The sequence below is a fragment of the Anomaloglossus baeobatrachus genome, chromosome 3, assembly GCF_048569485.1.
Source record: "Anomaloglossus baeobatrachus isolate aAnoBae1 chromosome 3, aAnoBae1.hap1, whole genome shotgun sequence".
Classification (NCBI taxonomy): domain Eukaryota; kingdom Metazoa; phylum Chordata; class Amphibia; order Anura; family Aromobatidae; genus Anomaloglossus; species Anomaloglossus baeobatrachus.
The window spans coordinates 124305691-124325312 of NC_134355.1; the positions used below are offsets into that span (position 1 = coordinate 124305691).

The following is a 19622-nucleotide window of genomic DNA, read 5'->3' on the forward strand; positions in this document are numbered from 1 at the left end:
TCTCTTACGAGGTATTATTTTACCCACCCAGGGACTGCTTTTGGACGTCCTAATTGTCTGGGTCTCCCAATGGAGCGACAAAGAAGGGAATTTTGTTTACTTACCGTAAATTCCTTTTCTTCTAGCTCCAATTGGGAGACCCAGCGCCCGCCCCTGTTTTTTTGTGTACACATGTTGTTCATGTTGAATGGTTTCAGTTCTCCGATATTCCTTCGGATTGAAGTTACTTTAAACCAGTTTATAATTCTTTTTCCTCCTTCTTGCTTTTGCACCAAAACTGAGGAGCCCGTGGGAGCACGGGGGGTGTATAGGCAGAAGGGGAGGGGCTTAACACTTTTGAGTGTAATACTTTGTGCGGCCTCCGGAGGCATAGCCTATACACCCAATTGTCTGGGTCTCCCAATTGGAGCTAGAAGAAAAGGAATTTACGGTAAGTAAACAAAATTCCCTTCTTTTCTATCAACTCCCCCCTGCTCCAAGGCCGCCGCCTTCTCACAGGCCGTGGCATTCTTGCAGGCCAATGGAGTAATTGTACCAGTTCCCGACTGGGAACGGTTCTGAGATTTCTACTCAAATCTCTTCCTAGTCCCCGAAAAGGACGGTGCTTTCCGACCTGGATCTCAAGCTTCTCAACAAGCATGTCAGGTGCGGCTTTTTTGCATGGAATCTCTGCGATCAGTCAATGACCCAAGGAGATTTCTTAGCATCCATCGACATCAGAGATGTCTTTCTGCTTGTGCCAACCGCAGTTTCTGAGAGGAACACACCAGCGTTGGCTACGTTTTGTAATCGGAGAGGAACATTTCCAATTCGTGGCTCTTCCCTTCGGGTTCGCCACGACCCCTCGTGTATTCACAAGGTCATGGCAGCAGTGGTTGCGGTTCTGCACCTCCAGGGGTTGGTAGTGATTCCTCTCCTGGACGACCTTCTAGCAAGGCTTCATCCAGTGCAGACTGTCAGTGGAGTGTCTCGCTCACTCTCAGCGGAGTGTCTCGCTCACTCTCGCCACGCTTGCAAGTCCACTCTGACTCCGACCCAGGACCTTGCGTCCCTAGGGATGCAATTCGAGACTCTGCTGGCACTTGTGAAGCTGCCCTTAGTCAAACAGCAGTCCCTTCATCTGGCGGTTCGCTCTCTGCTGAGGCTCCGCCGTCATTCCATCAGGTGCTGGGTCAGATGGTGGCGTCAATGGAAGCGGTTCCCTTTGCCAGTCCCATGTGCGTCCCCTGCAGCTGGAGATTCTCCGCTGTTGGGACAAGCGGACCTCTTCTTTGCACAGGCTGGTGGCTCTGTCGCCACAGACCAGGAGCTCTCTTTAGTGGTGGCTTCGGCCCCTCTCTCTGTCCCAGGGACGCTCCTTTCTGGCCCCGTCCTGGGTGATTCTCACCACGGATGCCAGTCTATCCGGCTGGGGAGCAGTGTTTCTCCACCACCGAGCACAGGGCACTTGGACTCCGTCCGAATCAGCCCTCTCAATCAATGTGCTGGAAATCAGGGCTGTACTCCTAGCTCTCGTAGTTTTTCACCACCTGTCGGTGGGCAAGCACATTCGAGTCCAGACAGACAACGCGATAGCAGTTGCCTACTTCAATCACCAAGGCGGGACTCGCAGCCGCCTAGCAATGTTGGAAGTTCAACGTATTCCTTCAGTGGACGGAGGACTCCAAGTCCACCATATCCGCAGTCCACATCCCAGGCGTTGAAAACTGGGAGGCAGATTATCTCAGCCGTCAAACCGTGGACAGCGGCGAGTGGGCCCTGCATCCGGCAGTGTTCCGGTCAATCTGTCGCAAGTGGGGCACTCCGGAAGTGGATCTAATGGCATCCCGGCACGACAACAAGGTCCCGGTTTACGTGGCTCGCTCCCACGATCCTCAGGCCTTGGCGGCGGACGTGCTGGTTCAGGATTGGTCCCAGTTCCGTCTGGCCTACGTGTTTCCCCCTCTAGCTCTCTTGCCCAGAGTCCTGCGCAAGATCAGAATGGAGGGCCGTCGGGTCGTACTCATCGCCCCAGACTGGCCCAGGCGAGCTTGGTTCCCAGACCTGCTCCGTCTGTCCGTAGAGGTGCCGTGGCATCTCCCGGACCGCCCATACCTTCTCTCACCGGGTCCGTTTTCCGCCAGAATTCTGCGGCTCTCAGATTGACGGCGTGGCTCTTGAGCCCTGAATCCTTATGGCTTCAGGCTTTCCTTCCGAGGTCATCTTCACTATGACTCAGGCTCGGAAGTCTTCCTCGGCCAGGATTTACCACAGGATTTGGAGAATTTTCCTGTCCTGGTGTCGTTCTTCCGGCCATGCCCCTTGGCCGTTTTTCCTTGCCGACCATCCTGTCCTTTCTACAGTCCGGTCTGCAGCTAGGACTGTCCCTCAATTCCCTCAAGGGACAGGTCTCGGCTCTGTCAGCGTTGCTCCAGCGGCGTATCGCCCGGCTGGCCCAGGTGCGCACCTTCATGCAGGGCGCATCTCACTTCATTCCGCCTTACCGGCGGCCTCTGGATCCCTGAGACCTTAATCTGGTCCTCACGGCCTTACAGAAACCCCCCTTTGAGCCTCTTAGGGAAGTTTCGTTGTTTCGTCTTTCACAGAAAAGTGGTTTTTCTGGTGGCCATAATTTCTCTCAGGAGAGTCTCTGATTTGACTGTGCTCTCTTCGGAGTCACCCTTTTTGTTTTTTTTCGCCAAGACAAGGTGGTTCTCCGTCCGACTCCGGGCCTTCTCCCTAAGGTGGTGTCTCCTTTCCACCTTAACCAGGACATTTCATTGTCTTCCCTTTGTTCGGCCCCTGTGCATCGCTTTGAGAAAGCGTTGCATGCTTTAGATTTGGTGCGGACGCTCTGGATCTATGTGTCACGCACCGCTGTTCTTAGGCGGTGCACCTCTCTTTTTGTGCTGACCACAGGTCAGCGCAAGGGTCTCTCGGCTTCTAAACCGACCCTAGCTCGTTGGATTAGGTCGGCCATATCCGATGCCTACCAATGTTCTCAGGGGCCACCCCCGCCGGGGATTAAGGCGCACTCGACCAGAGCTGTCGGTGCCTCTTGGGCTACGGCTCAGCAGGTCTGTCAGGCTGCCACTTGGTCTAGTCTGCACACCCTTTCGAAGCACTACCAAGTGCATGCTCATGCTTCGGCAGATGCGAGCTTGTGCAGACGCATCCTTCGGACGGCTGTCGCCCATTTGTGAAGTTAGGTTTGCCTACTTCTCAGTTTCTGTTTATTCCCACCCATGGACTGCTTTGAGACGTCCCATGGTCTGGCTCTCCCATAAGGAACGATGAAGAAAAAGAGAATTTCTTCGGCGCTCCATTGGGAGACCCAGACGATCGGGTGTATAGCACTGCCTCCGGAGGCCACACAAAGCATTACACTAAAAAGTGTAAGGCCCCTCCCCTTCTGGCTATACACCCCCAGTGGGATCACTGGCTCACCAGTTTTCTGCTTTGTGCGAAGGAGGTCAGACATCCACGCATAGCTCCACTGTTTAGTCAGCAGCAGCTGCTGACTATGTCGGATGGAAGAAAAGAGGGCCCATACTAGGGCCCCCAGCATGCTCCCTTCTCACCCCACTTGCGGTTTGTAAGGTTGAGGTACCCATTGCGGGTACGGAGGCGGGAGCCCACATGCTGTTTTCCTTCCCCATCCCCCTGTGGGGCTCTGAGGAAGTGGGATCTTACCGGCCTCCAAGCCCTGAGGCCGGGCTCCGTCCACAGACCCATTGCACCTGCTGGATAAGGAGCCGGGGTACCGTTCAGGGACAAGGCCCTGCAACATTCAGGTACTCTGTGTCCCCCTATGGACTGGCCGCGCACACTCCAGACTTGCTGGGTGTGCTAGTGCGCCGGGGACAGTAGCGCTGCGCGCTGGGGTTTGAGTCACTGCAGTTTGGCTGAGTGACTTTATGTGTTGGGAACTACCGCGCCGGCCGCTCTGGGAGCGGCGGCGCGGCTGGGACTTGTAGTGCGCCGGGGACTTAGCGCCGACCGTGCTTTTACGACGGCGGCGCTTATAAATCTAGTCCCCGGCTTTTGCGGCCTAGCTCCGCTTCGTTCCCGCCCCCTCCCTGTCAATCAGGGACAGGCGTTGTGCAATCGTCAGCGCCGAGGGCTGGAGCCTTATTTACATGCTCCAGCCCTCTCACTGGGCACAGTGGGACGCAGGTTTCCCGCTTTTTGTCTGAGCACACCCAGGGCCCGCCCCCCCTCCACAGAGACGCCGGCAGCCATTCCTGCATGCAGTCTAGCTGGGGAACGGACACAGGCTCTGGGAGACCCAGACAAGGGATTTCTGGCGACCACACACCCGCGTTAAGCGGGCGGTAAGCAGCACATTCGTGCTGGCCCCACTAGTGCCACAGTGTTATTTGGTGTACTTTTTCCTGTACCAGATATATCTATATATATTGCACTGTAAGGTCGCTTCTTGGCTGTCTACCCCTATTGCTCTGAGGAGACGACAACATGTCATCTGCAAAACGCAAGGGTGCCAAGACACAGGCTGTGAACGCTGCTTGTGCCGCTTGTGGGGCTAATCTACCGGCAGGTTACAATGACCCCCATTGTGTGCAATGTTCGGTCCCTGTGCCACTTCGTCAGCCGGAGCCTATGGTGGTGGTGGCCCAGGCAGAGTCGCCGGTGAACCCTGTCCCGGTGACGGGGACAGAGTTTGCTGTTTTTGCTGACAGGATGTCTGTCACTATGACAAAAATCCTAGAGACCTTGCAGGCCAGGCCAGTTACTCAGTCCATGGACACTGCTGCGGCAATGTTCCCCGGTCCCCCTCAGTTGGAGTTAATCAGTGCTTCAAGGGGGTCCCAGGCATCTCAGCCTGACGGCTCTGATTCAGATGACAGTCCCAGGCAGCCTAAGCGTGCTCGCTGGGAGAGGCCCCCCACGTCATCACGCGGATCAGGGTCTCAGCGAGGAGAGTCTCTACATGATGAGACAGAGGAGGGTGATCAGGAGTCTAATCCTGAAACCGCTCTCAATCTGGATACTCCTGATGGTGACGCCATGGTAAATGACCTTATAGCGGCCATCAATAGACTGTTGGATATTTCTCCCCCAGCCCCTTCTGCAGAGGAGGCAGCTGCAAAGCAGGAGAAGTTCCATTTCAGGTATCCCAAGCCTAAACTGAGTACTTTTCTGGACCACGCTGACTTCAGAGAATCAGTCCAGAAACACCATGCCTACCCAGATAAGCGTTTCTCCAAACGTCTTAAGGATACACGTTATCCCTTTCCCCCTGACGTGGTCAAACGCTGGACCCAGTGTCCAAAGGTGGATCCCCCAATCTCCAGGCTTGCAGCTAGATCCATAGTTGCAGTGGAAGATGGGGCTTCACTTAAAGATGCCAATGACAGACAGATGGACCTTTGGTTAAAGTCTGTCTATGAAGCTATTGGCGCGTCGTTTGCTCCAGCATTCGCGGCCGTGTGGGCACTCCAAGCTATTTCAGCTGGCCTGGCACAGGTGGACTCTATCATATGTCCAGCAGTGCCGCGAGTAGCGTCCCTAACCTCGCAAATGTCTGCGTTTGCGACTTACGCTATCAACGCTGTCCTGGACTCTACAAGCCGTACCTCAATTGCGTCTGCCAACTCTGTTGTCTTGCGCAGAGCCTTGTGGTTAAAGGAATGGAAAGCGGATTCTGCTTCCAAAAAATGTTTAACCAGCTTGCCGCTATCTGTAGATAGACTGTTTGGTGAACAATTGGCTGAAATTATTAAGCAATCCAAGGGTAAGGACTCCTCCTTACCCCAGCCCAGATCAAGCAAACCTCAACAGAGGAAGTGGCAGTCGAGGTTTCGGTCCTTTCGAGGCTCCAGCAAGACCCATTTCTCCTCGTCCAAAGGGACTCAGAAGGAGCAAAGGAGCTCAGATTCCTGGCGGGCTCAGTCACGCCCCAAGAAAGCAACCGGAGGAACCGCTTCCAAGGCGGCTGCCTCATGACTTTCGGCCTCAGCCCTCCGCATCCTCGGTCGGTGGCAGGCTCTCCCGCTTTTGCGACATTTGGCTGCCACAGGTCAAAGACCGGTGGGTAGCAGACATTTTGTCTCACGGGTACAGGATAGAATTCAATTCTCGTCCTCCGCCTCGGTTCTTCAGAACCTCCCCACATCCCGACCGAGCAGATGCCCTTCTGTAGGCGGTGTGCTCACTAAAAGCAGAAGGAGTGGTGATCCCTGTTCCTCTGCAGGAACAAGGGCAAGGTTTTTACTCCAATCTCTTCGTGGTTCCAAAAAAGGACGGCTCGTTCCGTCCTGTTCTGGACCTAAAGCTGCTCAACAAGCATGTGAACGCCAGGCGGTTCCGGATGGAATCCCTCCGCTCTGTCATTGCCTCAATGTCTCAAGGAGATTTCCTTGCATCAATAGACATCAAAGATGCTTATCTCCACGTGCCGATTGCTACAGAGCACCAACGTTTCCTACGTTTCGTGATAGGAGACGACCATCTCCAGTTCGTAGCTCTGCCATTTGGTCTGGCGACAGCCCCACGGGTTTTCACCAAGGTCATGGCGGCAGTGGTAGCAGTCTTGCATTCTCAGGGTCATTCGGTGATCCCTTACTTAGACGATCTACTTGTCAAAGCACCCTCTCAAGAGGCATGCCAACACAGCCTGAATGTTGCGCTGGAGACTCTCCAGACTTTCGGGTGGATCATCAACTTTTCAAAGTCAAACCTGGCACCGACTCAATCACTAACGTATCTTGGCATGGAGTTTCATACTCTCTCAGCGATAGTGAAGCTTCCGCTGGACAAGCAGCGGTCACTACAGACAGGGGTGCAGTCTCTCCTTCAGGGTCAGTCGCACCCCTTAAGGCGCCTCATGCACTTCCTAGGGAAGATGGTGGCAGCAATGGAGGCAGTCCCGTTCGCGCAGTTTCATCTGCGTCCACTTCAATGGGACATTCTCCGCCAGTGGGACGGGAAGACAACTTCCCTAGACAGGAAAGTCTCCCTTTCTCAGACGGCCAAGGATTCTCTGCTATGGTGGCTCCTTCCCACCTCATTAACGCAGGGAAGATCATTCCTGCCCCCATCCTGGGCAGTGGTCACGACAGACGCGAGTCTGTCAGGGTGGGGAGCAGTTTTTCTCCACCACAGGGCTCAAGGGACGTGGACTCAGCAGGAGTCCACCCTTCAGATCAATGTTCTGGAAATCAGGGCAGTGTATCTTGCCCCATTAGCCTTCCAGCAGTGGCTGGAAGGAAAGCAGATCCGAATTCAGTCGGACAACTCCACAGCGGTGGCATACATCAACCACCAAGGAGGGACACGCAGTCGGCAAGCCTTCCAGGAAGTCAGGCGGATTCTGATGTGGGTGGAGGAAAGAGCATCCACCATATCAGCGGTTCACATCCCGGGCGTAGAAAACTGGGAAGCAGACTTCCTCAGTCGCCAGGGCATGGACGCAGGGGAATGGTCCCTTCACCCGGACGTGTTTCAGGAAATCTGCCGCCGCTGGGGGGTGCCGGACGTCGACCTAATGGCGTCTCGGCACAACAACAAGGTCCCGACCTTCATAGCGCGGTCTCGCGATCAAAGAGCTCTGGCGGCAGACGCCTTGGTGCAAGATTGGTCGCAGTTCCGGCTCCCTTATGTGTTTCCACCTCTGGCACTCTTGCCCAGAGTGTTACGCAAGTTCAGATCCGATTGCGGCCGCGTCATACTCGTCGCCCCAGACTGGCCGAGGAGGTCGTGGTACCCGGATCTGTGGCATCTCACGGTCGGCCAACCGTGGGCACTACCAGACCGTCCAGACTTACTGTCCCAAGGGCCGTTTTTCCATCGGAATTCTGCGGCCCTGAACCTGACTGTGTGGCCATTGAATCCTGGATCCTAGCGTCTTCAGGATTATCCCAAGGGGTCGTTGCCACCATGAGACAGGCTAGGAAGTCCACGTCTGCTAAGATCTACCACAGAACGTGGAAGATTTTCTTATCCTGGTGCTCTGCACAAGGAGTATCTCCCTGGCCATTCGCGTTACCTGTCTTTCTTTCCTTCCTGCAAGCTGGGTTGGAAAAGGGCTTGTCGCTCGGCTCCCTTAAAGGGCAAGTCTCGGCACTATCCGTGTTTTTTCAGAAGCGTCTAGCACGACTTTCTCAGGTGCGCACGTTCCTGCAGGGGGTTTGTCATATCGTACCTCCGTACAGGCGGCCTTTAGATCCGTGGGATCTAAACAAGGTCCTTGTTACTCTCCAGAAGCCGCCCTTCGAGCCTCTAAGGGATGTGTCACTTTCTCGACTCTCACAGAAAGTGGCCTTTCTGGTAGCGGTCACGTCTCTTCGGAGAGTGTCTGAACTAGCAGCGCTGTCATCCAAAGCTCCTTTCCTGGTGTTCCACCAGGACAAGGTAGTGCTGCGCCCCATTCAGGAGTTTCTCCCTAAAGTGGTATCCTCTTTTCATCTTAATCAGGATATCTCCTTGCCTTCCTTTTATCCGCATGCAGTTCATCGGTATGAAAAGGATTTACATTTGTTGGATCTGGTGAGAGCACTCAGAATCTACATTTCCCGCACGGCGCCCCTGCGCCGCTCGGATGCACTCTTTGTCCTTGTCGCTGGTAAGCGCAAAGGGTCGCAGGCTTCCAAAGCCACCCTGGCTCGGTGGATCAAAGAACCAATTCTTGAAGCCTACCGTTCTGCTGGGCTTCCGGTTCCATCAGGGCTGAAGGCCCATTCTACCAGAGCCGTGGGTGCGTCCTGGGCATTACGACACCAGGCTACGGCTCAACAGGTGTGCCAGGCAGCTACCTGGTCGAGTCTGCACACTTTCACCAAACATTATCAGGTGCATACCTATGCTTCGGCGGACGCCAGCCTAGGTAGGGGAGTCCTGCAGGCGGCAGTTGCCTCCCCGTAGGGGAGGGCTGTCTTTGCAGCTCTAACATGAGGTATTTCTTTACCCACCCAGGGACAGCTTTTGGACGTCCCAATCGTCTGGGTCTCCCAATGGAGCGCCGAAGAAGAAGGGAATTTTGTTACTTACCGTAAATTCCTTTTCTTCTAGCTCCTATTGGGAGACCCAGCACCCGCCCTGTTGTCCTTCGGGATTTTTGGTTGTTTTTCGGGTACACATGTTGTTCATGTTGAATGGTTTTCAGTTCTCCGATGTTACTTCGGAGTGAATTTGTTTAAACCAGTTCTTGGCTTTCCTCCTTTTTGCTTTTGCACTAAAACTGGTGAGCCAGTGATCCCACTGGGGGTGTATAGCCAGAAGGGGAGGGGCCTTACACTTTTTAGTGTAATGCTTTGTGTGGCCTCCGGAGGCAGTGCTATACACCCGATCGTCTGGGTCTCCCAATAGGAGCTAGAAGAAAAGGAATTTACGGTAAGTAACAAAATTTCCTTCTTCTTCCACTGACCCCCATTGTGTGCAATGTTCGGTCCCTGTGCCACTTCGTCAGCCGGAGTCTATGCTAGTAGTGGCCCAGGCAGAGACGCCTGTGAACCCTGCCCCGGTGACGGGGACAGAGTTTGCAGTTTTTGCTGATAAGATGTCTGTGACTATGACAAAAATTCTAGAAACCTTGCAGTCCAGGCCGGTCACTCAGACCATGGGCACTGCTGATTCAATGTTCCCCGGTCCCCCTCAGCTGGAACTAATCCGTGCTCCAAGGGGGTCCCAGGCATCACAGGCTGAAGGCTCTGACTCGGACGACAGTCCCAGGCAGCCTAAGCGAGCTCGCTGGGAGAGACCCTCGGCGTCATCACGCTGGTCAGGGTCTCAGCGAGAGGATTCTCTGGATGATGAGACAGAACTAGGTGATCAGGAGTCTAATCCTGAGACTGCTCTCAACCTGGATACCCCTGATGGTGACGCCATGGTGAATGATCTTATAGCGGCCATCAATAGACTGCTGGATATTTCTCCTCCAGCGGAGGAGGCAGCAGCACAGCAGGAGAAATTCCATTTTAGGTATCCCAAACGTAAATTGAGCTCTTTTCTGGACCACGCGGACTTCAGAGAAGCAGTCCAGAAACACCATGCTTATCCAGATAAGCGTTTCTCCAAACGTCTTAAGGATACACGTTATCCCTTTCCCCCTGACGTGGTCAAACGCTGGACCCAGTGTCCAAAGGTGGACCCCCCAATCTCCAGGCTTGCGGCTAGATCCATAGTTGCAGTGGAAGATGGGGCTTCACTTAAAGATGCCAATGACAGACAGATGGACCTTTGGTTGAAATCTATGAAGCTATCGGCGCGTCGTTTGCTCCAGCATTCGCAGCCGTGTGGGCACTCCAAGCTATTTCAGCTGGTCTGGCGCAGGTGGACTCTATCATACGTCCATCAGTGCCGCAAGTGGCGTCCTTGACCTCGCAAATGTCTGCGTTTGCGACTTACGCTATCAATGCGGTCTTGGACTCTACCAGCCGTACGTCAATGGCGTCCGCCAACTCGGTGGTTTTACGCAGAGCCTTATGGTTAAAGGAATGGAAAGCAGATTCTGCTTCCAAAAAGTGCTTAACCAGTTTGCCATTATCTCAAGACAGGCTGTTTGGTGAGCAATTGGCGGAAATCATTAAACAGTCCAAGGGTAAGGACTCTTCCTTACCCCAGCCCAGATCAAGCAAACCTCAACAGTGGAAGGGACAGTCGAGGTTTCGGTCCTTTCGAGGTTCGGGCAGGACCCAATTCTCCTCGTCCAAAAGGACTCAGAAGGAGCAGAGGAGCTCGGATTCCTGGCGGACTCACTCACGCCCAAAGAAAGCAGCCGGAGGGACCGCTTCCAAGCCGGCTGCCTCATGACTTTCGGCCTCCTCTCTCCGCATCCTCGGTCGGTGGCAGGCTCTCCCGCTTTTGCGGCATTTGGCTGCCACAGGTCAAAGACCGGTGGGTAACAGACATTTTGTCTCACGGGTACCGGATAGAGTTCAGTTCTCGTCCTCCGCCTCGGTTCTTCAGAACTTCCCCACATCCCGACCGAGCCGATGCTCTTCTGCAAGCGGTGTGCTCTCTAAGGGCAGAGGGAGTGGTGATCCCTGTTCCTCTTCAGGAACGAGGTCAAGGTTTTTACTCCAATCTGTTTGTGGTGCCAAAAAAGGACGGCTCTTTCCGTCCTGTTCTGGACCTAAAACTGCTCAACAAGCACGTGAAAACCAGGCGGTTCCGGATGGAATCCCTCCGCTCCGTCATTGCCTCGATGTCTCAAGGAGATTTCCTTGCATCAATAGACATCAAAGATGCTTATCTTCACGTGCCGATTGCTCCAGAGCACCAGCGTTTTCTACGCTTCGTTATAGGAGACGAACACCTTCAGTTCGTAGCCCTGCCATTTGGTCTGGCGACAGCCCCAAGGGTTTTCACCAAGGTCATGGCAGCAGTGGTAGCAGTCTTGCACTCTCAGGGACACTCGGTGATCCCTTACTTGGACGATCTACTTGTCAAGGCACCCTCTCAAGAGGCATGCCAACACAGCCTGAACGTTGCGCTGGAGACTCTCCAGACTTTCGGGTGGATCATCAACTTTTCAAAGTCAAATCTGTCACCGACCCAATCACTAACATATCTTGGCATGGAGTTTCATACTCTCTCAGCGACAGTGAAGCTTCCGATGGACAAGCAGCGTTCACTACAGACAGGGGTGCACTCTCTCCTTCAAGGCCAGTCGCACCCCTTAAGACGCCTCATGCACTTCCTGGGGAAGATGGTGGCAGCAATGGAGGCAGTCCCGTTTGCGCAGTTTCATCTGCGCCCACTTCAATGGGACATTCTCCGCCAATGGGACGGGAAGTCGACGTCCTTAGACAGGAAAGTCTCCCTTTCCCAGACGGCCAGGGACTCTCTTCAATGGTGGCTTCTCCCCACCTCATTATCACAAGGAAGGTCCTTCCTACCCCCATCCTGGGCGGTGGTCACGACAGACGCGAGTCTGTCAGGGTGGGGAGCAGTTTTTCTCCACCACAGGGCTCAGGGTACATGGACTCAGCAGGAGTCCACCCTTCAGATCAATGTTCTGGAAATCAGGGCAGTGTATCTTGCCCTACAAGCCTTCCAGCAGTGGCTGGAAGGAAAGCAGATCCGAATTCAGTCGGACAACTCCACAGCGGTGGCATACATCAACCACCAAGGCGGGACACGCAGTCGGCAAGCCTTCCAGGAAGTCCGGCGGATTCTGATGTGGGTGGAAGCCACGGCCTCCACCATATCCGCAGTTCACATCCCCGGCGTAGAAAACTGGGAAGCGGACTTCCTCAGTCGCCAGGGTATGGACGCAGGGGAATGGTCCCTTCACCCGGACGTGTTTCAGGAAATCTGTCGCCGCTGGGGAAGGCCGGACGTCGACCTAATGGCGTCCCGGCACAACAACAAGGTCCCAACTTTCATGGCACGGTCTCGCGATCACAGAGCTCTGGCGGCAGACGCCTTAGTGCAAGATTGGTCGCAGTTCCAACTGCCCTATGTGTTTCCCCCTCTGGCACTCTTGCCCAGAGTGCTACGCAAGATCAGGTCCGATTGCCGCCGCGTCCTGCTCGTCGCCCCAGACTGGCCGAGAAGGTCGTGGTATCCGGATCTGTGGCATCTCACGGTCAGCCAACCGTGGGCGCTACCAGACCGGCCAGACTTACTGTCACAAGGGCCGTTTTTCCATCTGAATTCTACGGCCCTGAACCTGACTGTGTGGCCATTGAGTCCTGGATACTAGCATCTTCAGGATTATCTCAAGGGGTCGTGGCCACCATGAGACAGGCTAGGAAGCCCACGTCTGCTAAGATCTACCACAGAACGTGGAAGATTTTCTTATCCTGGTGCTCGGCACAGGGAGTGTCCCCCTGGCCATTTGCATTGCCTACTTTTCTTTCCTTCCTGCAATCTGGTTTGGAAAAAGGCTTATCGCTCGGCTCCCTTAAAGGGCAAGTCTCAGCGCTATCGGTATTTTTTCAAAAGCGTCTAGCACGACTTCCTCAGGTACGCACGTTCCTGCAGGGGGTTTGTCACATCGTCCCTCCGTACAAACGGCCGTTAGATCCATGGGATCTGAACAGGGTACTAGTTGCTCTCCAGAAGCCGCCCTTCGAGCCTCTGAAGGATGTTTCACTTTCTCGACTCTCACAGAAAGTGGCCTTTCTGGTAGCGGTCACGTCTCTTTGGAGGGTATCCGAGCTGGCAGCGCTGTCATCCAAAGCTCCCTTCCTGGTTTTTCACCAGGACAAGGTAGTGCTGCGCCCGATTCAGGAGTTTCTCCCTAAGGTGGTATCCTCTTTTCATCTCAATCAGGATATCTCCTTACCTTCCTTTTGTCCTCATCCAGTTCATCGGTATGAAAAGGATTTGCATTTGTTGGATCTGGTGAGAGCACTCAGAATCTACATTTCCCGCACGGCGCCCCTGCGCCGCTCGGATGCACTCTTTGTCCTTGTCGCTGGTAAGCGCAAAGGATCGCAGGCTTCCAAATCCACCCTGGCTCGATGGATCAAGGAACCAATTCTTGAAGCCTACCGTTCTGCTGGGCTTCCGGTTCCATCAGGGCTGAAGGCCCATTCTACCAGAGCCGTGGGTGCGTCCTGGGCATTACGACACCAGGCTACGGCTCAACAGGTGTGCCAGGCAGCTACCTGGTCGAGTCTGCACACTTTCACCAAACATTATCAGGTGCATACCTACGCTTCGGCGGACGCCAGCCTAGGTAGAAGAGTCCTGCAGGCGGCGGTTGCCTCCTCGTAGGAGACGGCTGTTTTGCAGCTCTAACTTGAGGTATTACTTTACCCACCCAGGGACTGCTTTTGGACGTCCCAATCGTCTGGGTCTCCCAATGGAGCGCCGAAGAAGAAGGGAATTTTGTTACTTACCGTAAATTCCTTTTCTTCTAGCTCCAATTGGGAGACCCAGCACCCGCCCTGTTTCCTTCGGGATTTTTGGTTTTTTCGGGTACACATGTTGTTCATGTTGAACGGTTTCAGTTCTCCGATGTTACTTCGGATTGAATTTGTTTAAACCAGTTATTGGCTTTCCTCCTTCTTGCTTTAGCACTAAAACTGAGCAGCCCGTGATCCCACGGGGGGTGTATAGCCAGAAGGGGAGGGGCCTTACACTTTTTAGTGTAATGCTTTGTGTGGCCTCCGGAGGCAGTAGCTATACACCCAATCGTCTGGGTCTCCCAATTGGAGCTAGAAGAAAAGGAATTTACGGTAAGTAACAAAATTCCCTTCTTTGTTTACTTACCGTAAATTCTTTTTCTTATAGTTCCGACATGGGAGACCCAGCACCCTCCCTGTTGCCTGTTGGCAGCTTTCTTGTTCCGTGTGGTTTCACCGGCTGTTGTTGTAGACAGAGGTTCCGGTTATTCCGGGTTTTACTCTATCTCTACTTATGGGTGCATGTCCTCCTTCAGCTTTTGCACTAAACTGGTTGGATTTGTCATCCGGGGAGTGTATATGCTCGGAGGGAGGAGCTACACTTTTAGTGTAGTACTTTGTGTGTCCTCCGGAGGCAGAAGCTATACACCCATGGTCTGGGTCTCCCATGTCGGAACTATAAGAAAAAGAATTTACGGTAAGTAAACAAAATTCTCTTTTTCCTGGCATCCATCGACATCAGAGATGCCTATCTGCATGTGCCAATTGCAGTTTCTCACCAGCGTTGGCTGCGTTTTGCAATCGGAGAGGATCATTTCCAATTCGTGGCTCTCCCCTTCGGGTTAGCCACGGCCCCTCGGGTATTCACCAAGGTCATGGCAGCAGTGGTTGCGGTTCTGCACCTACAGGGGTTGGCAGTGATTCCTTACCTGGACGACCTTCTTGTCAAGGCTTCATCCAGCGCAGACTGTCAGCGGAGTGTCTCGCTCACTCTCGCCACTCTAGCCCAATTCGGGTGGCTTGTCAATCTGCCAAAATCCACTCTGACTCCGACCCAGAGGCTCACGTACTTAGGGATGCAGTTCGAGACTCTGCCGGCACTTGTGAAGTTGCCCTTAATCAAACAACAGTCCCTCCAACTGGCGGTGCGCTCTCTGCTGAGGCCCAGCCATTATTCCATCAGGCACCTGATGCAGGTGCTGGGTCAGATGGTAGCGTCAATGGAGGCTGTTCCCTTTGCCCAGTTCCATCTGCGTCCTCTGCAGCTGGACATTCTCCGCTGTTGGAACAAGCGGCCTTCCTCCTTGCACAGGTTAGTGGCTCTGTCGCCACAGACCAGGAGATCTCTTCAGTGGTGGCTTCGGCCCCTCTCTGTCTCAGGGGCACTCCTTCCTAGTCCCGTCCTGGGTGATTCTCACCACGGATGCCAGTCTATCCGGCTGGGGAGCGGTATGTCTCCACCACCGAGCGCAGGGCACCTGGACTCCATCCGAGTCAGCCCTCTCGATCAATGTGCTGGAAACCCGAGCCGTGCTTCTGGCTCTCCTAGCTTTTCACCATTTATTAGCGGGCAAGCACATCCGAGTCCAGTCAGACAACACGACAGCGGTTGCCTACATCAATCACCAAGGCGGGACACGCAGCCGCCTGGCAATGTTGGAGGTACAACGCATCCTTCAATGGGCGGAGGACTCCAAGTCCACCATATCCGCAGTCCACATCCCAGGCGTGGAAAACTGGGAGGCAGATTATCTCAGCCGTCAAACCGTGGACGGCGGCGAGTGGTCCCTGCATCCGGCAGTGTTTCAGTCAATCTGCCGCAAGTGGGGCACTCCGGACGTGGACCTAATGGCATCCCGTCACACATGCTTGTTGAGAAGCTTGAGATCCAGGATGGGCCGGAAGGAACCGTCCTTTTTGGGGACTAGGAAGAGATTTGAGTAGAAACCTCTGAACCGTTCCCCATTGTATGGGTCTCCCAATACGGAACTATAAGAAAAAGAATTTACGGTAAGTAAACAAAATTCTCTTTTTTGCGCAGATGCTACGTTTTGATCGCCTCTTATTGCATTATAGGGCAAAAGTTGTGGCGACAAAAAAACGTCGTTTTGGTGTTTGGAATTTTTTTGCCGCTACGCCGTATACTTATCAGATGAATTGATTTTATATTTTGATCGGGCGTTTCTGAACGCAGCGATACCAAATGTGTGTATATTTTTTATTTTTTTTTAACCCTTTACTTTTCAATGGGGCGAACAGGGGGTGATTTGAACGTTTTAGTTTTTTTTTTTTTTTACTTTTTTTAACTTTTTTTTTTTTTCATTTTACTAGTCCCCCTAGGGGGCTATTGCGATCAGCATTCCGATCACTCTGCAGTATCTGCTGATCACCGCTACAAGGCTGTAAACAGCAGATACGCTCTTTCTCTTTTGCTGTGCCACTGGCACAGCGAAAGTGAAAGCAAGTCAGGTGTAGTACAGGAGTCATCACATGACCCTGTGCTACCATGACAACTATCGGGAGTCACGTGATCGCGTCACGTGACTTCCGGTATCGGGCGGTAAGTAAAATGTTACCGCGATCGCGCTTATAATGGCGCTGTCACATATTGACAGCGCCATTACAGGGGTTAAACGGCACGAGCAGATAACGATTCTGCTTGTGCCTAGCAGGCACACATCTCAGCTGTGAAAACCAGCTGAGATGTGTGCCGATCGCAGCATGATGCTGTCGGCAGACCGCGGGCAGTAAGGTTATGACCGCAGGGACGTAATTTTACGGCCCGCGGTCGTGAAGGGGTTAATCAACGTTTGGGGCAGTGCTTCTTTAATGATGATCTAGAGAAAATTAAGTCCATTCTTATTTGAACCGTGAAGAGCAAGAACTTGGTTTACTAATGAAGGATTGCCCTCAGCTTGTGTATGAATATCAGTTGGGTGGGTTACCATAATCAGGACCCCTTCCTCTGTTATCCAAAGAGGAGAGCTAGTGGAGAGGGCTACACCTTATATTTTGTCTCCCTGCAGCAAAATATGTGGCCTTTTCCAATAAAGTTTCATCAGCTAAGTGCTCGGTATAGACTTTGAGGTTTCCAAGATGGGTCCTGGCCTACAAGAAAGATTTTTGAGATCTCGGTGGTGGAAAACGTAAGGATGCTATCACATTGACTCGCAGCTGTGCACCATTAATAAGAGAACAAAAAATGTGTCCTTTTCAGTGTTATATGTCTGACATATGTGTACAAATTTAGAATGAGGCATAATAATACTTAGAGCCTCAGAGAACCGATGATGGGGTATAAATCTTATGTGTTCTTTCACCTTTTTACAGTCGAGTACTGATCTCCACTGATGTCTGGGCAAGAGGTTTGGATGTTCCACAGGTCTCCCTCATCATTAACTACGACCTTCCCAACAACAGAGAATTGTATATACACAGGTATGTTCTCAATGTAATCACCAGTGCAAAGTGCTTAATGTGCTCTAGTTACAGCTTTTTACTAGCCATGCATAACTTTTTTTTTTTTTTAATACAGAATTGGCCGTTCTGGACGTTACGGAAGGAAAGGTGTTGCTATTAACTTTGTAAAGAATGATGATATCCGTATCTTGCGAGACATTGAGCAGTACTACTCTACTCAGATTGATGAAATGCCTATGAATGGTATGTATCTCCTTAGTCCAAAGCTAATATTCCTGTTTGCCCACCTACAGTCATTGCAGGGAGTTTCCCAGTTATCAGTGTAGTTGTCTGCTATGGTGGGTAAATTAGGAAATTGCTGCATTTAATATAGAGGTATTCTGACTTTTGTGGAGTGAAACAATGCGCAGTCTGATCTATTGATCAGTCATTTTTTGTGAATGATTCACGGGATGGATGAGCAGTGCCCACTCAGTGAATCTGTCAGGATGAGTTTACGCCTCAAACTATTGGTGAATTTGAGTACAATAGTGGATCCCCAGTGCACTTTCAGACCAATTTTAAAATGTCTTCAAGGCGTGATTTCTGAGTGCTGATACATCGGGTTACAAAACGGTTATCACTTTTGGTATACTAGTTTACGCTGACAGATTTTCTTTAATTGACAAGTTGAGAATTATACCCATTGATTATGGGAGTGCATTATATTTTCACTAATGTTTTTTTGTTTTTTCTTCCACAGTTGCTGATCTGATTTGAAATGGAATTTCTGTGTGAAAGGATTATATGGAAATATCGACCAACATGTTTTATTTTTTTGCCCGGGTTTTTATTTGTAGAGAATATTTTACTGTCCTGATCTCTATCTTGTATTTAAAGCTTCAGTACAATGAACCAAACGCATCCCATTGTAAGTCTCTGTAAATATATTTGGTGAGTTTTCAATAAAAATACAAACCCCCTTGTGCGTAAGGATGTGTTATTTAATTTAATTTTTCTTTTTCGCTCCTAATTGGGAGACCCAGACAATTGGGTGTATAGCTACTGCCTCCGGAGGCCACACAAAGTATTACACTTAAAAGTGTAAGGCCCCTCCCCTTCTGGCTATACACCCTCCCGTGGGATCACGGGCTCCTCAGTTTTCATGCTTTGTGCGAAGGAGGCACACATACACGCATAGCTCCACTGTTTAGTCAGCAGCAGCTGCTGACTATGTCGGATGGAAGAAAAGAGGGCCCATACTAGGGCCCCCAGCATGCTCCCTTCTCACCCCACTTTTTGTCGGCGGTGTTTGTTAAGGTTGAGGTACCCATTGCGGGTACGGAGGCTGGAGCCCACATGCTGCATCCTTCCCCATCCCCCTTAGGGCTCTGGGTGAAGTGGGATTTACCGGTCTCCAGGCACTGAGACCGTGCTCCATCCACAGCCCCTGAGAACCTGCTGGAATGGAGCCGAGTATCGTCAGGGACAGGCCCTGCTACGTCAAGGTACTCTGTGTCCCCGTACATATCGCGCGCACACCGCAGCGCTGCTGGGTGTGTTAGTGCGCCGGGGACAACAGCGCTGCGCGCTGGTGCCATTCCTATCTGCAGCTTTGCTGAGAGGGGACACGTATCTGAAACTGCCGCGCGGCCGCTGCTGTCAGTTTTTTCGCTGCGGCGCGGCTGGGACTTGTGGTGCGCCGGGGACTTCCGCGCTGGCCGTGCATATATCACGGCCGCGCTTATTACTCGAGTCCCCGGCTTCTGCGGCCTAGTTTCGTTTCGTTCCCGCCCCCAGGCCTGCCAGTCAGGGGAAGGGCGGGACGCTGTACAGAACGTCAGCGCAGAGGGCTGGAGTCTGCTTTGCATACTCCAGCCCTCACACTGGGCACAGTGGGACGCCAGTTTCCCGCACTTTGTTTGTGGCACGCCCACGGTCCGCCCCTCTTCACAGGACGCCGGCAGCCATTCCTGAGGTGCAGTCTGTGCTGGAGAGAGGAGACTGGGAGACCCAGACACGGGATTCTGGTGCCCACACAACCGCTTTTCAGCGGGCGGTAAGCTGCCCTCAAGGGCTGACCCCCACTGGTGCCGAAGTGTATATTGTATTTTATGCTTGCAGCTTTACATTGCACTGTACGGTCGCTGGGGATTCTCTGCTATATAAACTCCTAGATTTCTCAGAGGACACAACAGCATGTCGACCGCAAAAAGCAAGAGTGCCAAAGCACAGGCTTTCTATGCTGCTTGTACCGCATGTGGGGCTGTTCTACCGGCAGGTTCCACTGACCCCCACTGTGTGCAGTGCTCGGCCCCTGTGGCACTTGCTCGGCCGGGGCCTCTGCTGGAGGTGACCCAGGCAGAACCTCCTGTGAATACTGTCCAGGTGACAGGGACGGAGTTTGCAGTCTTTGCTGACAGATTG

The 19622-nt window shown here is 52.8% G+C and overlaps 1 protein-coding gene across 1 annotated transcript in view; it reads left to right on the top strand.

Annotated features, from left to right (window-relative positions):
- Positions 1-18183, top strand: part of EIF4A3 (eukaryotic translation initiation factor 4A3) — a 43015-nt gene extending 24832 nt beyond the window's left edge. The window contains exons 10-12 of the mRNA XM_075338117.1: positions 17127-17234; positions 17332-17459; positions 17959-18183. Of these exons, the coding sequence (XP_075194232.1) occupies positions 17127-17234; positions 17332-17459; positions 17959-17975 (253 nt within the window). The 3' untranslated portion in view covers positions 17976-18183. The remainder of the gene's footprint in view (positions 1-17126; positions 17235-17331; positions 17460-17958) is intronic.
- The last annotated feature ends 1439 nt before the right edge of the window (positions 18184-19622 follow it).